General features: G+C 40.9%; 1 protein-coding gene across 1 annotated transcript in view; it reads left to right on the top strand.

Annotated features, from left to right (window-relative positions):
* The window catches only part of LOC146869482 (zinc-binding protein A33-like), a 66,728-nt gene extending 57,667 nt beyond the window's left edge, over positions 1-9,061 (top strand). The window contains exon 5 of the mRNA XM_085637053.1: positions 8,408-9,061. Within this exon, the coding sequence (XP_085493179.1) occupies positions 8,408-8,919 (512 nt within the window). The 3' untranslated portion in view covers positions 8,920-9,061. The remainder of the gene's footprint in view (positions 1-8,407) is intronic.
* The last annotated feature ends 13,459 nt before the right edge of the window (positions 9,062-22,520 follow it).

Raw genomic sequence — 22,520 nt, 5'->3', positions numbered from 1 at the left:
CGGATAGCTGGGGTCGTGATCTGGGAGGTTGATGCCGACCAACTGAGGGCGAGGAGGTTCTGAGGTTGCCAGAGGGGGAGGGATTCAGGGAGGGAGAGGGACTCGCGATTGATAGTGGGGGGAACTAGCTAATCCCAACGGAGAGGTGGTGGCTGTATAGGGGTCAGTGGAGTTGCCGTATACCAGTTTCTTAAGGGTAGGGTAGATCTTGGCCAATTTAGCAAGGTTGTCATTGGAGGCTTGTATTAGAATTATCCCATTATTGTAGAGGGTGATAGTGGTTGTGGCTTTGAGGAAGGAAGAGGGAGACGTTGTAAGCTTGAGACCATGGGGAGTTTTTTTAGAATCTGATATTCGCAGCTTAGAGTAGAGCACTGTGCGCCAGCACGCCCGTTTCCTAGTATAGAATATAAGGTCATTCGCCTTGTTACCCTTGTTAGTACAGAAATAGGGGTCAGAGTTTCTGGGCTAGCCTTGAGGATTCGATGTTTGAAATATTTTGCTGCGTTCTTGGAGAGGTTGGCTGGGTAGTTGATGATGAAGGCATTGTTAACGTTATGATCGGGACTTATCTCCATTTTAATCAGGGCACCTTGTGGGAAGGGAGCTCAAATAAGAGGATAAGAGAGAGGAAGAATGCAGCGACAAAACCACAAGCTCTCAGTGGAATAGGTGAGGGAGCGTAAAAGATCACACGTTAGTTGAAAAGGAGCTTGCTGAAAGCCCACCAAAGGGTCCAAAAAGTCCAAGGGACTGCGTCTTTTCCAGGGCGTCAGCAAATGAGATGGGGATGAGAGGGCTCAATTAAAATAAAGTGACGATGCCACAGCCTAAACCACACTGCTTACAGTCCAGAAAGGGTAACAAAAAAACCCAAAAAACATATAATGAGGAAGGTAAAATATATATGCCGCCATTTTGAAATCAGGCACTGCCAGCTAATCAAATTGTCTTAACTGTGCCGCCATTTTAGGGACAAGCAAAACATTGAAACCACAAATAATAGATAGACTTATAGCACTCATTGACTAAAATTGAGACAATAGGGAGAGAGAAATACCTTCAAGGAAGTTGCATAAAGTCTTGTAGTGCATATACAAACGTTCCCCCTTGGAGAAATCGCTCCGGGTTACGTGAAGCCAGCCATTTTGGTCCCGGGCCACCATTAGAACAAGCAGTCTCTCAGAGATTAAAAAATAAACAAAAAAAAGCAACAGGACTGGGGAATATGTAACTGCAGATTTCTTAACAAGCAGTGACTCGGAGATAATAAAACAGCAGGACTGGGGAATATGTGACGGTAGACAGACCGCTCAGCACGACACCACAAGCTCCAGAGACAATACACTCAAGACAGCCAATATATGCCGGCACGCGTAAACACCTCGGGCAGGAGGTCGGGTTGTGAGCGCAGACGGTGGAAGATGCTCTCGGAGCGCAAGTTGCATTGGGGCACAGAGATACCGTCGCTGGGCCTCCAAGAAACAGGACTCCAGGCGGAACTCGAACTCTCTCGGAGAGACCCTGGCTGGTCAGTGGGTCAAACCAGGCAATAACAAAAAAACCAGCGGCAAAATACACAAGTGCTGGGCCGGCAGCGACGGATCAATACAGCTCACCGAAAAGCAAAGTCCAAGATCCAGAGCAACGTCAGGATGGTTCCAGCAGAAAGGGCACAAAGCTATGCTGCCAGCCCAGGCAGTGCTACATGCAAACGGAGAACCAGACTTGCTCAAAGAGACGGTGCCAGCCAGGCAGGTCAGCGGGCAACACTAGGCGATCCAGCCATAGAAAAGGCAAACTGCACTAGTGCAGGGTCCGCAGCGACGGATCCTCCAGGCTAACCAAAAACGCAACAGCCGCGGAAAGATTCAAGGAGAGGAGGGCACGTCGCGATGCAGCGAGCCCAGGCAGTGTACCATGCAAGGACAGCTTATCAGCGTCACCGCTGCTGTCGCTCCAACCTGCGATAGGTGAGTACGAAATTGACTTCTTTCGTAATTAGTCCGAAGCGGTGCATGTTCGAGCCTCAGAGAAACAATTGGGAAGGCCAGTGAGACGGTTTAAACGAGGATAACAACCAGAAAGGTAATCCTCAAACCGGGAGCTCCTACAGAAGCTCCTACTCGGCGGCCATCTTCGTAGTGCAAGATAGGTAAAATTAGTGGCATTTTCTATTCTCTGGTTACCCAACATAAAGTTATTTTTAAAACCTTTATGTGGGTTTATGGCCATGTACTTGGTTTTACTAGCGTTTATTTCTAGACCTTTTGTGATACAATATCCATTGAAATCGTTCATCATGTGTTGTAGTCCCTTTGGAGTCTGTGAAATCAGGATGGTATCATCTGCAAACAGCAGGCTGGTACCAAGTTCCCATTCAATTTGGGAGGGTCGTTTGCTTGCTTTTGTAGATAATTTGCCACGTCATTGATATAGAGTGAGAACAGGGTGGGAGCAAGTACGCAACCCTGTCTCACTCAGCTATTGGGATTGGCTTTGTGAGTTCCCCATTCATACCCCAATGGACTCTGGCAAAGTTTCCGTTGTGCATTCTTTCTATCTGAGTTAATAGGCTAGGGGGAGCTTTTTGTTTTGTTAGTGAATCCCATACTAAACATCTGGGTACAGGTTCAAAAGCTGCCCGCAGGTCGACAAATGCCACCTAAATGTGGCCCTCCCTAATCTTGACGTATTTCCAGATGTTGCACAAAGTCTGAAGACTTGATCTACTGTGCTAGTGCATGATCTGAATCCTGCCTGGTATGGGGACAATATATTGTTGGTATCTATCCAGTTGTTAAGCCCATTTAGTAACTGTCTGGTGTGGATTTTTTGTAGTACGTCTGTTAGGCTGATTGGCCTGTAATTTTCGGGGTTATGTTTGCTTCCTTTTTTGTGGATAGGGACAATTGAGACCCTTTCCACATTCCCGGTATTAGGGCACCTTCTGCTATTGCATTGCTAAGGGAATTAACGTATGGGACCCAGACCTTTTTGTCATGTTTAAATAGATCTCCAGGGAGTCTATCTAGTCCCGGTGCTTTCCCCACCTTGATGGTATCTATGGCATATTTGGTTTCTTGCAGTGAGAAAACGATCACTTCACTGTCCCCCCTCAGTACTTGCATGCTCGCTGCCTCCACTCGGAGTTACAGTGGGTCGGAAGCTGAAGTACAAGTCAGTGAAGTGCTCGGTCCAAACTGCCGAATCCAAGTAATGCTTTGTCCTATCTACTTGGTTCTTGCCCTCACATGCTATGATTTTCCAGAACTCAGCTGAATTACTAGTTTTTGCTGCCTGCAAGAGATGCAGCCAGCTGTTTTCCTCCCATTCCCTCTTGGCAGTAGCCAATGTTGTCCTATGAACGCCCCTGGCCCTCCTTACTAAGTCTGCATTTCCCTGCTTTATGGTTTCTAGTAAGACTGTCTTGGATCTCCTACATTCTGTTGTATATCATGGGTATACCTTTAATCCCAGTTTAGATTTGGATTTGGATTTCTTCCTGATGTTTTTAGTGAGAAGGGGCTCTAGCTTTACGGCCAGGACGGTGTGCATTGATGTTGCAGGCAAATTGCTTGTCTCCAGGTGGGCGCCCACTACCTCAGCAAAGGTGTTATAGATGCTTGTCATTAACTCAATGTTACCTGTGACCTTAGGCCACTTGATAGACCTTTGATTGTTTCCTACTAGGGGATGTACATTTTGCGTGCAGATGTCAAGTTGTTCGGCTCTTGCTAGCTGGACTAATACTTCCAAACAAAGCGGTCGGTGGTCACTGTCGTCTCTCGTATCTATTCTGAAGCTCACTATCCTGCTCCAGGTGTGGATGCTGCCATTATATAATCTATTCTCGACTGTGAGCTACCATGTTTAAAAGTGTTAAGAGAGACTTTTTCGTCCCCGTTGCTGAATACCCTCCCGTTGCATACCTGTAGACAGTGTTCTATAGTGAGCAGCACTATCTGCAGTGCAGCGTTAGTGCAAGGTTTTGGTGGCCCTGCCACTAGTTGAGGCAACCCTATGGCCATATCCTCTTCTACTGTTATGTTTTCTAGTCCATTTATTAGCTCGTAGGCACAGTTAAAATCACTACAAACTATCACGGTGTCGCTAGGGTCTACATGGTCCAATCCATTGATATAAGTACAGACAAAGTCAACCCTCATGATACTGCAAGGCAAGAAAAGGTAAACAAATAATTTTGTAGGTTTTTGGGGAATGTCCGATGCTCAGTGTTTCAAATTATCTCCCCAGCTGACCTACTTTGAGTTCCTTACTAGAAGTCTCTGTAGTCAATCAATATGAGAAATTGGAATTGGCAGCTCGTGGTGCTTTTGTAACAATGTCCCAAATCTTTTGTTTTGATCGGACCGCTGAATGAAAATGAAAAGAATAAGTGACACAGTACCTTATGCGCTAGTGGCCATATCAGGATTCCAAATGTCAAACTAAAGGGAAGTGGCCCTGCCCTGCCTCTGCCTGGCAATGACGGGCCCGCCCTCGCCCGCGCGCAGCCCACGCAGCGGGTGTCATTTGGTGCTTATATGCGCTGGCAGCAAGGGCGTCTGGGACAGGTAGTCCCGCAAGGAGAGTAGCTGGTGGCAGGAATGCAGCAAGGTGAATGTCCTTTGTCTTCCAAGTATCAAAAGCCAGAAATGCCTTACCATTTGATCTCCACAGTTAGGTGAATTTGTCCAGGTTTAGGAAATAGCTACAAACCTGGCTCTTAATGACTAGGAGTCTTACCTTATATCATCTTTATCTAGGAAAGGGCATGTAGACTTATTTGATATGGAATAGTACACGTTTCTTCAGACCTACTAGAACTTAAGTGTTACACCCATCTAAAGTGACACTTATGTGTACAGTTGCTGTATTAGTTGTTTGTGTCTTGTGGCTGTGATGGTCGGTTAGTCCTATTTTTATTGCAGGGCTCTTTTTAGCAATTGCGTGCATTACAAATACAATAAATACATGTTTCTCAAAGGTCTCTAGAATATTTTTTTTTTAATAGCAAGGACCATAAAAATCCAGAATAGCTTCTCTGATCATTCAGCAGTACAATTTGATATCCATTGATAGGAGTACAGACAAAGTCAACCCTCATGATACTTTAAAAAATTGTTTTTAGATGATGATCGAGCTTGGGTGGCATAAACAAAATAATTTATAATCACATTTTATATCATAAACTGAGAACTGCTGATCTTCCTCTAATGTGGCTGCATTCTAGGCTACACTTAGTGAACATGTTGTAACACTTAATACCAAAACAATGAGAAAGACAATCATGAATCTGGGCACTTGAATCCGATATTACATGAAAAGAGAAAATATTTCTCAATGTAGATAAACTGAAATGGGAGAAGGAAGGCAAAGTGCGTAGGGAGTTTTATTATGCAGAAGAAATAGTTAAAGTATGTTCCATAGGACACATTAATAGTATGAAGATGGGGTTTTTTTTGGAAAATTATTTGTCTGGTCCACCAAGCATAAAGAAAGCAGAAATGCAATTGAGACTTAGCTACTGATACCCTCACTGAAGATCCCAAACAATTAAAAAAACTATTATGAATGATAATTCTAGTTTATAGCCAGTAGACCAACGCATAGGAAAAACCACATCAATGATTAACTCTCACACGTGCCCCAGGGCACCCCTCTACTGCATATCAACCGGCAGAATTGATGCTAACATTCACAGAAAAAGAAATCATGGCATGCAGAGATGATGGTTTCGTAAGAAATAAAAAAAGAATCCATAAGTAAACTCACAAATCACATTCTGGATGGTGGGAAGTTCCTTTCTCCTTTCATACTGGGATCCTAGGTTTCATACTAAAACCAGGCAAACTCAAGGGGGATCTAGCTCCTTGACGTCTAATGACATTACTTTGTAGTCGCTACTGGACTTTAACAACTACCTTTGCCAGATTTTTACTCCTGGCTATTTCAGTGTGTTTAGATCCCCACAGTACCTTTCTTAGGGCTTAATTATGAGCTTGGCGGTCCACGGACCACCAGACTCTTGGGTGCAGCGGTCACTTGACTGCCCTTTTACGATTAGGGTGGTCAGACTGACATTGCCGCACCACAGCTGCCAGGGACAGTGTTGCGGCAGTCAGGAGGCATCAATATGCTTGGTAGTCCCTCAAAGCATATTAGGAGTTTACTCTCCGCCATGGTTTTCATGGTGGTTCCTCCTCCATGAAAACCCTTGCAGAGAGGAAAAAAGTGGGCCCCCTTGTGCCTCTGTGCCTTGGGGTGCATGCAGGGGGGCACAAAACACGCCTCCGTGCATGCATGCACCCCAGTTCCTGCATGGCATGGACTTATCAGTCCATGCCATGCAGAAACTGTTTTTGAGGTTCCTGTTGCTGTGCCCATTTTTAGGGCACCACCGTGGGAACGTCGAATGCAAAGCCCGCCAGACAGGAGGAAAGTCCTAATCTGGGTGTGAGTCGATGAGGCGGACTGGACGCCGGTCTGCCAAAGTCGTAATCAGGCCCTTAGAATTGTTTAGATGATTAACTTTCCTGCGTGTAGGATTACGTTTTGGTGTGTCATTAAAAAACGTCTATTTTTACCAAGCACTGAGCTGGATAGTTCTTACTCTGGCTGTTGTTTGACTGTTTGAGTCCTGTGTATTCCATCCTGTTGCTTGTCCCATGGCTCCAAATGGTTTCTGACACACTTACTCTTCTGATAATAGGCAAAATTAAATACAAAATGTCAGTTCTTCAACTGTTTATATTTTTGTTAATGTGTGCCGTGCTATTTACAATGGCTGTTACAAACCGTTGTATAATTTATTATCGAATTTCATCTAGGCTAAGAGAAGAACATGTGTCAATCTGGAAACGTTTTGTCTAGCCAAGAAAGACAGAGGTTTGAGTCTCCCAAATTTTAGAATATGCCATTATGATTCCTATGGAGATAGCATCCAATGATCTATATTTTTAAGGGACAATCATGCTTTTGATAAATCAAATTTGATTGATATATTATAGAATGAAATACATGATCTTCCATTGGTGATAAGTCTACTTTGAAGCCTCAAGCAAGTATGATTTAAGAAATTCATTTCCATCATAAAAATTACAAATGTTTTCTATTCACAATTCAAACTTTTAGCCACTCATGCCAAAACCAGATGGATTCTGTACAACTGTTCCCTTTATTCAACTGGCGTATTATTGATATGCGGCAAAGTGTTGGCGTGACTTATGTGAATGAATTAGTCTTCAATCCCTTATTAAACTTTGGACACCAATAAAGCAGACTTCTAAAGATAGTGAGGGAAATATTGACTCTCATCTACCTAAATTCATCCTATTCTGGGCTCTTCTTTACAGATATTAACCTGATGCGAATTTAGTCAAGGGCTTGTTTTAGAAGTATAATACTGTATAAGGAATAAGTCAATGGTATAACTTTTTAAATAACATCACTCAGTCGATAAAACCTGACAAAGTCATTTTGAAATGGACTGTTGGCATTGATATTAATAAAAATAAATTGAACCAAAATTAATAGATTTAATTTAGAATGTATTTCAGGTGCAAGTATTCATTGCATGCAAATTTTCGCAAAATGCATGATATGTTATAGGCCATGATCTCTTCATCTGGTTATCAAAAATGTGCTCATTTTATAGAAAGTCCTTTAGAATATGGTTGATTTTCTATTCTGAGGGTAAAAATGGAAGGAGGAAGTTTAATCATATTTGAAAGCAATATCACACAAATTATTGGGAAAGAGAGATTTATTGAACAGTTGCAACTATATGCTAGAATTTCTTCACATCATAGCCTGAGGGAAAGCGGTAGAACTAATTCCAAAGACGTAGCCCCAGACTCGCAGTGGGGGCCAATGCATCACCTGCGTCTTTAGGGGTTGCCTTTCTGGGGCCATATAATAGAAAGTGCCGGGGGTGCGTGACCACATGCAGAGAAAGGAATCTCTTTGCCTCTGCGCCTGCAGCGTATTATGGACTCACGCGCAAAGAAGCTGTTTGGAGACACACTGAAAGTGTGCCACAAAAAGGTGGTGCACTGTCAGTGCACTCCCTGATGGCTGCCCTCTGGAGGGGAGAAAGGGGGTCCCACTACACCCGCCTGCGAGGGGATCTCCCTCCCCTCTTTAAAGCACAGTGAAACACATAGCAGCTTTGCAGCGGTGCTCCGTATTTCACTTGAATGTCCTGCCCCCAGGGCAGTATGAGTTTATGACTGTCCTGAGGGCAGAGCATTCTCTATAGTAGGGCACACTTTTCCAGTTTACACATAAAAAGTGTGTCCTATCTGTAATAGGGCACCAGGTTTCCTTTCTATTGAATTTGGTCACTATTGCGTACTCATTACACAGAAAGTGTGTATCATTTTATCTCTTTTTCTCTCCACAGTGCCCATTGTTATGGATCCAGACACTGCTCATCCTAAACTTGTTGTGTCAAAGGACTGGAGATACGTAAGATGGACAAGCAGTATGCGGGTCTTGCCATACAGGAGCAAGAGATTCACCACCATTTGTGCTGTAGCGGGGACTGAAGGCTTTTCTTCAGGAAGACATTACTGGGAGGTGGAGCTGAAGGACAAGGGGGAAATGTGGGCTGTTGGAGTCATGTCAGAGTCCGTGAATCGAAAGGGGGCGATTGTATGGACGCCCCAGCGAGGTATCTGGAGCATTGGCGCCAACCTCCTTCAATACAAAGCATTTGACAAGTCTGTCATCAAACTCTATCCATATGATGAACCCAATAAGCTGGGAGTGTACCTGGACTATGAAAAGGGGTGGGTGTCCATGTACAACGCAGACACCATGGAGCATCTGTTTTTGTTTTCTCAGTGTACCTTCACAAAGAAGCTCTTCCCATTTTTCTCTCTCTCTGCAGGAGGTGACATGAGTCTTGTTTAGAAGTTGTGTCCTCTGTTTGTGTCTGCGTGCTACTTTGGCACTTGAAGCGTGGTTCCACTTTCACACAGGACACCCCACAATTTCTATTTATTGAGTTGAGCCTTGAGTAGAAGCTATAACCCCCTTATCTGCTGTCCATAAATCGTCCTGGAATTATGAACTATCTCTACACTTTCTCCCTGGCCTCCCTTACACAGTCCTCTGTTCTTCTGTCATTACTCATTCCAGACATGGTACTTCTGCACTGTGGCTCTCTGCCACTCTGTCTGTAGTTCGCCTGACTGCCAGTGGTGGCAAAGCTGGTTGCACCCATGTAGATGATGAGGGAAGAAACCTACATCACTGTCCTGAGTTCGGATATCATACACTGTTTGCAGCTGGAAGTATTTTGCAGTGGCTCTGCCTTCATACCATGTAATCTTTGCTGTGAAATGCAATCCAGTAATTTTCTGCTCCTTCTCTGCAATGATTGCGCTAGAATCTCTAGGAGGTATTGTCCAGCACAAGTGTGCCAAAAGCTCAACCCCTTAACATCAGGAAATCTTGGATTATGTTTTCCAGCAGAAGACATTTAGGCAATATGACTGGATTCTGGACCTAGTAGTGTGGTTGACAGAACCTGATAATAAATGTTGATGCACATCCTCTTCTTCGAGGTCCTGTCTTGAGTGTTGAGGTCCACTATCCTTGTGGTCCTGGTAACAATGGCCAAAAAGTGCACCCCTTTCTAACCCAGGTTTCAACCTTTCGGCCAGGAGGTAACACGTGCTCACTTCTTGGTCATCTGGCGTAGGTTAATTCAAATGCTGATTTGGTGTCTCTCAGAACTCATCCCAAATGTTTCTGATGACCACAAGGTCAAGAAAGGAAAGCTTGGCTTGACCTTCCAACTGCTGTTGATGCAGAGAGCAAATACTACTTCACCTTCTGACAGGCAGAGGAAACAGGCTTAAGAACACTCCCCAGGAGATCTGTACATACATTCACGAGACATTATTGTCTGGACTCGGACACCAGAGCAGACACTCAAGTAGGGCAAGCCTCCTTGAGGAACCTGTTCAACAACTGACTATCTCGGTTGTTTTTTTTATTTCAGTATAGTTCTCATTTGCCTGCAGGTGGAAGGTGGGCTCGCTATTCTATTCAGTGCTTATGACTATTGATGAGGATCCCCTGGAAGAGAAGGATAAGTTACTTACCTGTAATCCTAGTTCTCTTCCAGGGGTATCCTCATCAAAGTCATAAGCAACCCACCCGCCTCCCCAGGCAAATGAGAGGATTCTATTCTTAAATCTGAAAGAAGTATATCTTTGTGTCTAGACCTACGGGTCCCGCAAAGAACAACTGACCCAACTGTCACCCCTGAGGCATGATGGGATCTTGGGGTCAGGGCTACCTTAAAGGCACGGTGCCAGTTTTATCTGTACAAGGCTTTTCAGTCTCTATGGTATTGTATTACAATGCAGCCTGCAGGCTAACAATGTTGTTTTCTGTGTTTGACACAGTGTTTCTTTTTTTCTTTCTCATGAGGTTTGTCTCAAAAAAAAGTTTCAGGTGCATTTGTATTCCTATGGTGTTTATTTAGATATTTATATCTATCTGGGAATGTTTGCATTCATTATTATTACATTGTCTAGCCTACTATGGGGGCTGCATTGGTTTGGAAAAAATAATATATGTGTTTATACATATACAGAGCTGTATATATATATATATATATATATATATATATATATGTATTTTTCATATATAATTTTTATTGTTTCCGGGGTCCCCGCACATGGGCGGGAATATTCAGGAAACAGGCTTAAGAACAAGTGGGAATTGTGTAATTCTCTGGATTCTGCACATACTCTTCAATGTTTGCAATTCCTGGAAGATCTACATTAACATGATTCATCCAATTCTCTGGCCAAGAGATCAGGCACTCCTGGTGTATATTCAGGTACACGATCTGGCAGCATCACCTGTGCCTACATTCAATCTCCAGTAAACGTAGCCAACAGCTTCCTCGCAGCGATTGTCTTGCCAAATGCACCACTAGCTCTCATTCGACCAAAACGTCTTGGAATGTCGCTCTGATAATGATCAGAATATGTCAACCTTTTGTAATCTTTCCTTCATTCAATCCCTCTTAATCTTCTGTTCTTTGCAGTTCACTACCCTGTGAATATTTTATCTTTTCATGTTTCCTTTTCGCTGTTCCAATGGGGGTGGGTGTCGTAGGACATCCAATAGGGACTAGGGAGGTAGAGGTCTGTGTATAGTGCAAACCAAGGTAGGGAGATGCGGACCACTCAACAACGAGCTGCCCGATGCGGTCACCATCAGACCCTTGTTGAAAACAAACGCTGATACGAAAACAGTTTCATGGATGACATGGAATTAGGTAGAGTTTTGAAGACGTGGGAAATATTTCTTTCATAAAACTTTGTCTAAAATATCCATATCCTTTCATATATCATGATGTACACACAACTTCCAAATTATTGTATTTCTTGTATGAACAGTTTAAATATATATTCTAAATGAGGAAAGTCTTATGCGTTCTTCTTCACGCTGAATACATAATTTGATATGTTTTTTATCTTTTTTTATTTATTTTTTATTTCAAATCTTTTTTATTAAATTTACGAACTGAACATTAAGTAGTCGATAGTATAATGAAAATGATAAGCGCAATGGTGAAATGCTGTCGGAATGAAAGTAAGAATGTACACAAATTTCAAGAATATAAAATATAAAGAATACAAGTAAATAATAAATAAGTAATAAATAACTAAATAAATAGGCTCCTCAAGTGCCTTGCCATGGTGAGTCCATTGACGTCGCAGTGATGTAGAGACGGTTAAGTATCACATAAGTGGTTATACGAGTACTCTTCAGTACAAATATAAGCAAGTTTAGGTTGTACAGCTGTAATAGGGGAATGTACAATACAGTACAGGAATATCATTGCAAATAACGCAAACATTAAGAATTACATAGTGCAGAGGAGAGTCGGAGTTGGACAAGCATATTTATCACATAAGTAGGAATGAGAGTATTCTTCAGTACAACTGTATTAAGCAAGTACAGGTTTCACAACTGTAATAGTGAAAAGTACAGGAATATCATCGTAAATAAAGCCTACATTAAGAATTACGTTATGTGGAAATAAGTCTGTTTTTCACGGGGGGTCATATGAGAAAGAAAAGGGACTTCCACATTTTCCTGTGTGATTTACGCCATGGAGTGGCTTGAAGTGCAACGTTGTCTGCTCCTCTTAGGAAGAATAACCATTCTTGCCACATCTTAAGACTTCTTTGGAGTTTTTCCACTTGTTTAAAACAATTTTACACGCTAAAGTGAGCATAAAATCTAACAAGTAACGGTCATTTACGCCCTTGATCCTAGGATCCAGAGCGCCTAGTAGAACATAGGAAAATTCCCTAGGAGGGGTTACATTGAAAGTCTTGCCTAAACATTCATAAATCTTATCCCAGTATACTTTTAGTGTAGGACAATTGAAGAGCATATGGGACAGGTTACCGACGTGAGAGTTGCAGTTCCAACAGGTGGGACTCTCACTGAGGTTAAGTTTAAAAATCCTCTTGGGTGTCCAATATATCCTATTTATTGACATCATTTTGGTTTGCGATAGTATTGGGGAGATTTTATTCGAAAAGGGGGTGATATGTATCTTTTCCCAGTCAAATGGGATATTGCTAGATTTGTCCTCTGATTCCCATTTTTCTTCACATTTCTTTTGAGATTTGCAAGGTTGAGGTGATAGGAGTTTATATATTTTAGAGACTGTGTGTCCTGACCTTAGCAGCTGTAATAACTTTGAGAGTATTGACGGGTCGGAGGGTATGATAGATCGCGCTGTGAGGAGAGATTTTAGTTTTAAAAAGTTATAAAAATCTATCGGTTGTAGTCCATGGCGAGACTGAAGTGCGGAGAAAGACATGGGAGGGGTTCCCTCATAGATGTCTTTGACTAGATTTATGCCGTTTTTGGACCAATGCTCCCTATGGAACATCCCTCCTTCGATGTTCTAGCTCGGGTTGTGCCAGAGAGAGGACAAGTTTGATTTATTAGTTTTTATTGCGGAGAGGTGTTCCAGTTGCAGCATGGCTCTTTTAGTATTGAGCAAAATGTACTTAGAGTGAGGAAGGGAGGATATATCCATGGTGAGGAGAGCAGGCAAGGGCATATCCTTGATGATTGATCTTTCTATGTCCAACCAGACTGGTATGTAGTCAGTCGGTAGAAGTAGCCAGTTAGATCCCTGTTTACAAAGATACGCAGTTTGATAGTTCCTGAAGTTCGGAAGGCCCAGACCACTTTTATCTTTTGGTAATTGAAGTTTCTTCATAGATATTCTGGGTCTCTTACCTTGCCACAGGAATGTGTTAAAAAGCATACAGATTTTACATAGGAAATCATTTTTGAGCGTCATAGGTAACATGCTGTCTAGATAGTTGACAAGAGGAGTAATCGTCATTTTTAATGTCTCAGCTCTTCCCCACCATGCTAAAAATTTAGGTGACCAGCCATCTAACAGCGAAGAGATTTTTTGGAAGATGGCATTCTCGTTGGTCTGAAGGGTGGTGATCAGGTCTTTCGTGAAATCCCAGCCTAGGTATTTAAAGCACTTAGGTTGCCATAAGAGACCAGAGTTACCCATAATTTCTTTTCCTCCAAGGTTGTTCAGGAGTTTCACCTCCGCCTTATCTTTATTCAACCTGTAGCCAGATACTCTTGCAAATTCATCGATTGAGGAGTTAAGTGCGGGTATAGCAGCTTCCGCTTTCTCAGAAGCAACTAACACGTCATCGGCATAAGCAGTAATTTTAACTGTGCATTCATTGAGGCAAATTCCTGTGATCAGTTGATTGTTCCTAAGGTTGAAGAGGGAAAGTTCAATTGGAAGGAGGAGTTTTTTATCTTATTTTAACGCATACCTTTGATTATCTTTGTCACAGATCCATGCATGGAAATGAAGTTCCGTATTTTTCTACAGACAATTATGTGTTTTGTATTTTTCATTTCAGAGAAGGTTGGAAAATGGAGTTCAATGTAAAATGTTAATATTCTGCTACTCCACAAGCTTCTGTGTCCTAATACTGGATATTCAGTTCTCACTGCGATGTATCTGGGTGCAGCAGACCCTAGGGCTGCCTGTAGCTTGCAGAAGTCTATTGGATTTAGATAGAGTTCCAGCCATGGCAGGACTGGACAGAATCCCTTAGATTTTGGAGTATGGTTGGGCATAGGCAAAGTAAATAAAACTTAAACAGGAGAGCCCTGCAGAACATACTGAATGGGGAGGGGGACGTGATATATTTCCAAGCTGGCCAAATCACCATGCAATAATGTCCCATTTATACTACAATACATGGTTGTTTGTAGAGCACTGGGCCTCTTCAAATTGCTCAAACTATACGTTGAACTACAAAATCCCATAAAATAAGTAGTTAGTAGGCCGGAAAACACCTTAAATTGACCCGGCTGCTACCTGAATGAAAGAGGATACATAGTCTGAATAAAGACTTCATAATGGCCAGATTGAATGCAATTCCTTGATTTCACAAATATCGATTTGAGTGAAGAAAATTCCAAACATTCTTTCAGCAACATTCGAAAAATAGAAAATAGTATAACAAAGATCTACAAATCTACTGGTGTACATTTGAAATGATCTGGGTTGAAATAAACCATTCTTTATATACAGTTAGGCTCTATAAACATAGCGGAAAAAACTGTAGCAGCCCCACAAATATACCATAATCATCACGTCTTCGCTGTGACTAACATTCAGCATTGGAATGTCAAAATCCTGTGTAAAAGACATCGACCATATTGGCTCTGGCAGGAGCTACGTTCTAGGCTCCACTTTGCATCTTCCAGAGCAGAGATTATGCACTACATCGGACTATGAAGTTTTCTCTCAAGATCTGCTCATAGTCATAGGAAGCAAAACCTGGGAGGTTTTTATCAGCCATTATTCATGATTTACAACACTGGTGCTGTCTCTAGCACCCGGCGCACCCACTGACTCTTAATTTGGACAAAGATCACACGCTTGGGTAAGCGCGAGAATAGTGTCCACACTGCTCACTATCATGTCAATGATTCTTTAATGCACTACATAACAACATTTCCTTGTTTCTTCATAGTTTCATGGTCATGCACTCTTGCTCTTCCATAACTTGGACAATTGGAGGCAGCGTTGCTTACAGCGAGCTCAGGTTTACCAACGCGACGCTACCGTGCAGGTTGGATATCATGGCCATGATCGGTGCATTCTTTATTGACATGCAAGCTCTTTTTAGGACTTTTTCCAGCCGAAAGAACGTCTGAGGAGACGAGCGGTGCTGTGGCCTGGTGACATCTGAGAAACCCCGGGCCTCACGTAATCTCCACGCTCGCCTCTTTGAAGAGCTGCCGGACTCGACGTGTGGTGATTTATGTAGCAGTCGCTTTGTCTGCTTTCACTTCAGCATGCAAAAACATCTCTTCAGTAAGCAATTGTAGCCCAGGGTTTGCTGCCAAATGTCTCTGTTAAGAAATTTATGTAAAATATAGACAGAAGAATTTCTAGTCACGAGACATTTTCTCTTTCTTTTAACTCTTATTGCTGTGAAGCTCTTATAACCTAAAGATAACTTAACTAAGAGGCACAACTACATTCAGGTCTTCTATATTGCAACAATTATTATTGGATAATTGCTAGTTTCTTTGACTGAGTGAAAAGTGTTCTGGTTCCTGTCAGCACGTCTTTAGACTCCAATCAATTAAAAGCTGAGATTTTCTTTCCATGATATGAAACTGGCTAAAATGTATATATGAATAGCCTTTGAATGTTAAAAGGGCAAAAGAAGTCTATTTGGAAATATATTTAACGCTTGAAATATCTGCCTCAACAAGTGCTAATTTATTGTGGTTGTCCTCTAATTACTGCAACCACTTGTGTACAAAGATTCAGTAGTTAAGAGCCCTCATAACACCTTGCTAATACTTTTTATGTGCTGTGAAACAAAAGTACTAATACGTTATGCTGTGTACTATTTATCTTGGATCTTGCGTGGCTTGCAAACCATATAATGAGCCTCTGTTAGGTCATTTGCATAAGGAATTCACGCATACTGAGTACGTGATATTTTTTCAGCTGTAAACTCCTGGAAACCGAAGCATTTTTTTTCCAGCTAAACCTTCCGTCACCGCTTGCTTCACCAATACAGAATTAATGCCTCTCACTCTGATTATGAAATCTCACAATCTCAGCTGACAAGGAACATATACAGGGTTGTTTGCACTTAACAAGTGCCAATAAAAATATATAAGCTTCATGCTCCGTTAAAGAACGTTAAGTAAATACAATTTGCTTCATTTCTATTGCCAAGTTTGTACCATTATTGTGCTTTATTACTTCAAATCAATTAGAGGTAATGCCGAATAACAAGAACGAGAACAAGTCTACTAAACAGCTAACTTTTGCTGACGTACTTAAGCAATCAAACACTATGTCTGCGAAGAGCTCTGCCTCATCTTCATCTAATCAACCCAGAGCTACTTCAACTGCAATATCGGAAGGCACTATGGACCGTCTTTTTCAGGAAATTTCAACCATTAGTTGCCGTTTAACGGAAATGGATATTAACATTTCTTCCCTTGCATCGGAGGCCAAATCAATCAGAGCAGATATAGTGCAATTTCATACTAAAGCAGAAGGACTGAAAGTAGTTGAAAATAAACTTGACTCAGTACAAAGCAGAGATCAAGAACTATTGTTTGTCCGTAGTAAACTGGTTGATTTGGAAGATCGCAGCAGGAGAGATAATATCAATTTTTTTGGTTTTCCAGAGAAAATTGAATACCAGAATACTAGAGTCTTTTTGTGTGATGTTATTCCCAAATTGCTTGGTATTCATTTTGAACCAATGCTTGAAATTCAACGACTTGGTCCTCCGCGTAAAGACCTAGATACTCGTTCCAGACCCCTCATTGCTTGCTTTTTGAGACATGATCAGGTTAGGCAATTATTGACAGCGGCACGCACACAAGGCTTCTACAGTTATGAGGGGCATGAAATCCGAATGGCAGCTGATTTCTCTATAGAAACTAATGAACGACAAAAAGCCTTCTTATCTATGCGGCCTCAGCTACGAAAAATGGACATCAAATACGGCTTGTTCGATCCAGGCCATTTTCATGTCACCAAAAACGGTGATTCAAGAGACTTCTGCAACCCAGACGAGTTACAATGTTTCTTGGATGATATGAAGTTGCACGATATGGAAATTCAGCATGCGTCTCCGCTTCAGATTTCTCAAAGTTCTCAACCAACTCATCACCTTACAGATGGCAGACGTCGAATCTCGGGTGAGGTTTGTCAATGTGGTAAAGAGTCTGAGAGATCAAATCGTATCCCGGAAGATAAAACCTCAGCTTTGCAGTCAATAACTAACTGTACTCAAGACCAGCATAGAGACAAATCTCGCTCCCCTTTAAAATCCGCTTCAGATGAAGAGTAGTCCTTGACGCAATGCTTCTCCTTTGTTATTAAAGATTTTAGCTTGTGACTTCCATATACATGTTTCACAGAGAGTCAAGCACCTTACACACTTCAGTCAATAACCATTCTAGGTTACGAATTCCATGTGGAGTGGTGTGGAGTGTGGAGTGGTGTGGCTCAATGGTTAGAACGGCAGACCCTGATGCAGAGGTTCTGGTCCGGATCAGGGTTCAATTCCCGCCTCGGCGGTTCTTGGGCTCAATTTCCCCGGACCTGTTAATTCTCGCCTTGTGCCTATTCTAATCATGGGTCACACTCTGCAACTCTGGGCAATAGCTTGCTTAAACTCCACAACGGCCCCAACAGCGCTGGGATGCCTGGCCTCACCTTGGAGGTGCCCAGGAGTGGCCACTTCACAGGGAAAGGCCAGGAAGGGTTCCACAGCGGTATGTGTACAGTGCCTTGAGACCCTTTCGGGGGTGATACGTGCGCTATATAAGCACTACATTTACATGTCCGTATTGTGCAGACAGATAATCCCTTCATATGCATCAGATGAGTATTATTTACGCTTTTTTTCTATTTACTTCCTTATTAATGTTGTCAAAGTTTCAAATGAACTGTTTATATATTTATTTATACTTACTTTAAGATCTGAAATTTGCTTATTATATTAGTTATGGTAAAGATGTAATTTCTATGTAATATTTATTGTCAAGATTCGTAATCTATTTATTTAACATCTCCCATAGGTAGCAACAGGTTCCCAATCTTTCAATATACATATATTAGCCTATCTACTTAGGATGTTTGTTTATTGCACTAGTTATTTTATTATTCATAATTGATGTTATTTATTGGATAATATTTTCTTTTCTGCTCATCTTTTTATATTTATTCAATTGGTAGATTCATTGCCATTCGAAATGTATTTATTCTACTTGCAATCTCTTTTACAAATATGTTTACTAAATGATATTTATAGTTGTGAATGTAATTTATTATATATCGGATCTTCTATGATATATTTAATATGATATGTTCTCATTTGTTTACATTATTGACATGTATGTTCCTCTAGTATGTTCTCTAGTCTTCTTTTTTATATATCCTGAGATACGGCCGGATATATGTCTTGTTGTATTTAGTCCTCTCCTTCATAGATCAATACTAAACATAATTGGATTCTTTAGATATACGTACTTATTATCACTGATCCTGACTTTTGATTTATACTCCTGGTGGTAGTCCTGCCAGGAGCGGTGCTCTTTTGAGCCCAGACCCGCAGTTGAAGTCTTAAAATTGTAGTACCCAATATACCATTGTATTGTAACTTGCACGTATATTTCTATTTTATCTACACAGTACACTTCTTTTCATTGGCTAATAAGTCAACAAATTTTATATTGGTCATTGGAAAATGTATTCCTACATAATTCACTATACTCCTTTTATCTAGGATCCTAATCTTCACTACTTTTTTTTTTCTCAGAAAAAACAAAAAGTACAACAAAACCCCTAGTACTCTTACAAACATGTTTGTTTTGCATGCCTTATGTGCAATATCATGGAATGTTCATAGTTTAACACATTACATTAAGAGGAAAAAAGTCCTCTCTTATTTTCAATCCAAAAAAGTAGATGTGGCTCTTCTTCAAGAGACACATCCTGACGAAATTGAATCAAAAAAATTGTATAGGGATTGGGTGGGAAAGGTTTTCCATAGCAGTATACATGACGACAGTCCCTCAGACACAGGCCCTACTCGAAAATGTGGTGTGGCAATCCTCATTCGAAAAACACTTCCAGTTACGGTATCTAAAACATGGGAAGATCCGTACGGCCGTTATGTCTTTGTTAGGCTACGCATTGGAGATACTCATATCTGTGTGGGATCAGTTTACGCCCCGACAGGTTCCAAAAAATCCTTCCTCTTGCATTTAAATCGCCTGTTGTCAGAGATTGATACTTCGCACTACCTTATAGGAGGTGATTGGAATTTGGTAGAACAGGTCCTCTTGATAAACATAATGCTGCAGATAGAGCACTCATGAATGATATACTTGAGGACAATGGCCTTGTAGATCACTGGTGTCTTTCACACCCAGATGATACTGAATATACCTTCACATCCCCCACTCATGGAACTCTTTCTAGGTTGGATTATTTTTTAATCTCTCAAGGTATAGTTCAATCAGTTCAGGAATCCCATATTTGAGAAGCATCAGTGTCTGACCACTCTCCAGTTTTATTACATTTACAAACAGGATTGACCAGACCAGGCCGCAAACCTTGGAGGATGAATATTCAACGCCATAAAACACCTAAGGGTAAAACACAATTGCAGGTTCATCTTCACAACTTTCTTTCCTTAAATCAAGGCTCTGTGGCCTCTGGTAGGATTATGTGGGCTGCTGCTAAGGCTACTATTCGAGGGTACCTTATGCGGGATGCGGCTCAGGTCAATAGGAAAAATGCTACTCGACAGAAAGAATTAGAAGAAGATATTGCACATTTCACACGCATATATACTAAAAAACCTACCTTACAAATTGTAAATCTTTAGAACAAGCCCGTATGGCACTGAATAGTCTCTTCACCTCTAAGGCAGAATATGCTCTACAAAAAATGAAGGGGAGGCATTATGAACAGGGAGAAAAGGCGGGTAGACTTTTAGCAGCATAATTGAGATAAAGGGAAATTGACATGGCTATTCCAGCCCTAAAATCCTCTGCAGGTGACATGTTGACTCGCCCTCAGGATATAGTTAATGAATTTGCAACTTACTATAAATCTCTTTATACCCCAGGTACCCAAGTCGATCATGACAAAATGACATCTTTCCTTGCAGGAATTGATTTACCTCTCCTTTCTCCAGATGACAGAGCACTTTTAAATACAGAAATTAGTAAGGAGGAGATATCACAAGCTATAGCCAAACTCCCATATCATAAAGCCCCAGGTGCGGTTGGATTCCCTGCAAAATGTTATCGTTGGTCAGGTGACAGCGTACTAGATTGTTTACATGCTGCATTCCAAGAGGCTGAACATACATTTTCTCTAGGAAGTCTTTCTAATAAAGCAGTTATCGCAGTCCTGCCCAAACAGGGGAAAGACCCACTGCTCTGTAGCAGTTATTGTCCTATTTCGCTCCTTAATTGTGACATAAAAATACTAGCCAGTATTCTTGCCTCTCGTCTCCGCAAAGTTATTCCCTCCCTAATCCACCATACCCAAGTGGGATTCATACCTGGGCGTTCTTCTAGAAATCATTTACCTTCCCTAGCTCATACCCTTCATGCTGCCAAAAACCTGCAGGATGATGCCATAGCATTATCACTTGATGCAGAAAAGGCATTCGACCGAGTAGAATGGACATATCTATTTAAAATTTTAGAACAATTTGGATTGGGGATCAGTTTATAAATAAAGTATGATTATTGTATGAACAACCTACTGCATTAGTTAATTGTGGTGGTTTCGTTTCTGATGCATTTCCAATTCGCAGAGGAACTCGCCAGGGTTGCCCCTTGTCACCTCTTTTATTCTTATTGGCTATTGAATCTTTGGCTGCAGCAACTCGCCAGTCACCTTCCGTTGTTGGTATTCCTCTCCCGGTGGGAGAATCTAAACTTTATCTTTACGCAGACGACATCTTACTCACCATTACTGATTTATCACGATCACTACCATCACTACTTCAAATCATAGAGAATTTATCTTCTTTTTCTGGGTATAAAATTAATTGTGAAGAAAGGAACAGAGGCCATGGTCACAGATAATATAAGTCCCTTACTGACTCAGATGCAACATGATTTCGATAAATTGAAATTTTTTGGTTTGTCTCTGTGGGGTAGAGTCCAAGCAGTAAAAATGGTCACTCTTCCACGTTTTCTTTATACTCTCGGAATGCTTCCATTTCATATTCCACTATCTACATTGCGTCTTATAGACTCTAAGATAAAATCTTTTATATGGGGCTCCATTAAATCATGTTTGGGGCTTTCCTATGAGGATGAACAGTGGGTGTCTTTATTGGAAAATTTAGATAAAGGTGCTCGTTTAAAATTTTGTCTATTCAAAATACTTCACGACTGGCACTGGTAACCTGTAAAATTACATAAAGCGGGCCTTTTATTGCATACTAATTGTTGGAGATGTAATGCCTCGGGCTGTGACGTAGTCACATTATATGTAAATGCCCCATGGTTAAGTATTATTGGTCCTATATAGGTCAGGTCTTACATAATACCGTTCCTGTACATTTACCACTCCCACCAGCTACTATTTTGCTACACAATTTATGAGAATGCCCTACCCTTTCCAAACCGCAATGTCGTCTTGTACATACTACATTGGCTACTGCTAAAATTTGTATATTAAGACAATGGAAATCTCCGTCTCTGCCATCCCAAGAGAATTGGTTAGCATCAATGATCCAAACTGCCTCACATGAAAGAGTCATATATAACATTCAAGACCAAACTGAATTGTTTTTACAAGTATGGGATCCTTTTTTACTTGTAGAAGATGTTTCCGTAACTATTTCCACTTCTTAAATTACTTTGGCCATTTTAAAGAACTGATATTTAAATCTTTTCTTTTCCCTCCATTATATTGTCTAGTTATAGTATCCTTGTAGTTCAAACTTTGGCCCTTTTATTAAATGTTATCCTGTTAGTAAATATATTCATATTATACCTATACCTTTCACTGGAATGATCCTGTATTTTATTAGTGCACTATCTTTTAGTATTTCAAATGCATTTACTTAATGAAATGTGTAATTAATGTTTTATCAGATTCGGTTTTTTTATCTTCAGCTTTTAATGTCTTGTTGACAATATATATGATTAATATTTTAATATTTCATATTCAATATTTAATAGTTAATGGTGGTTGTATTACTTTTACATACTATAATGTATTCTATCCCAAGTGATTTATCTTTCTGTTATTTATAGATTTCGATGTATTTGCTTTTTTATTCATAACTGTATTTATCAATATTTCTCTATTACAAAATGCTTTAGAGTTTCCAATTTTATACAGATTCTGTGTACTGTATTTATGAAATGCTAATAAAAAATTATGACCC

The sequence above is a fragment of the Triturus cristatus genome, chromosome 1_1 (assembly GCF_964204655.1).
Source record: "Triturus cristatus chromosome 1_1, aTriCri1.1, whole genome shotgun sequence".
NCBI classification, from domain to species: Eukaryota; Metazoa; Chordata; class Amphibia; order Caudata; family Salamandridae; genus Triturus; species Triturus cristatus.
The sequence above is the reverse complement of the archived record's forward strand: the minus strand, read 5'-3'. Positions and strand labels throughout refer to the sequence as shown.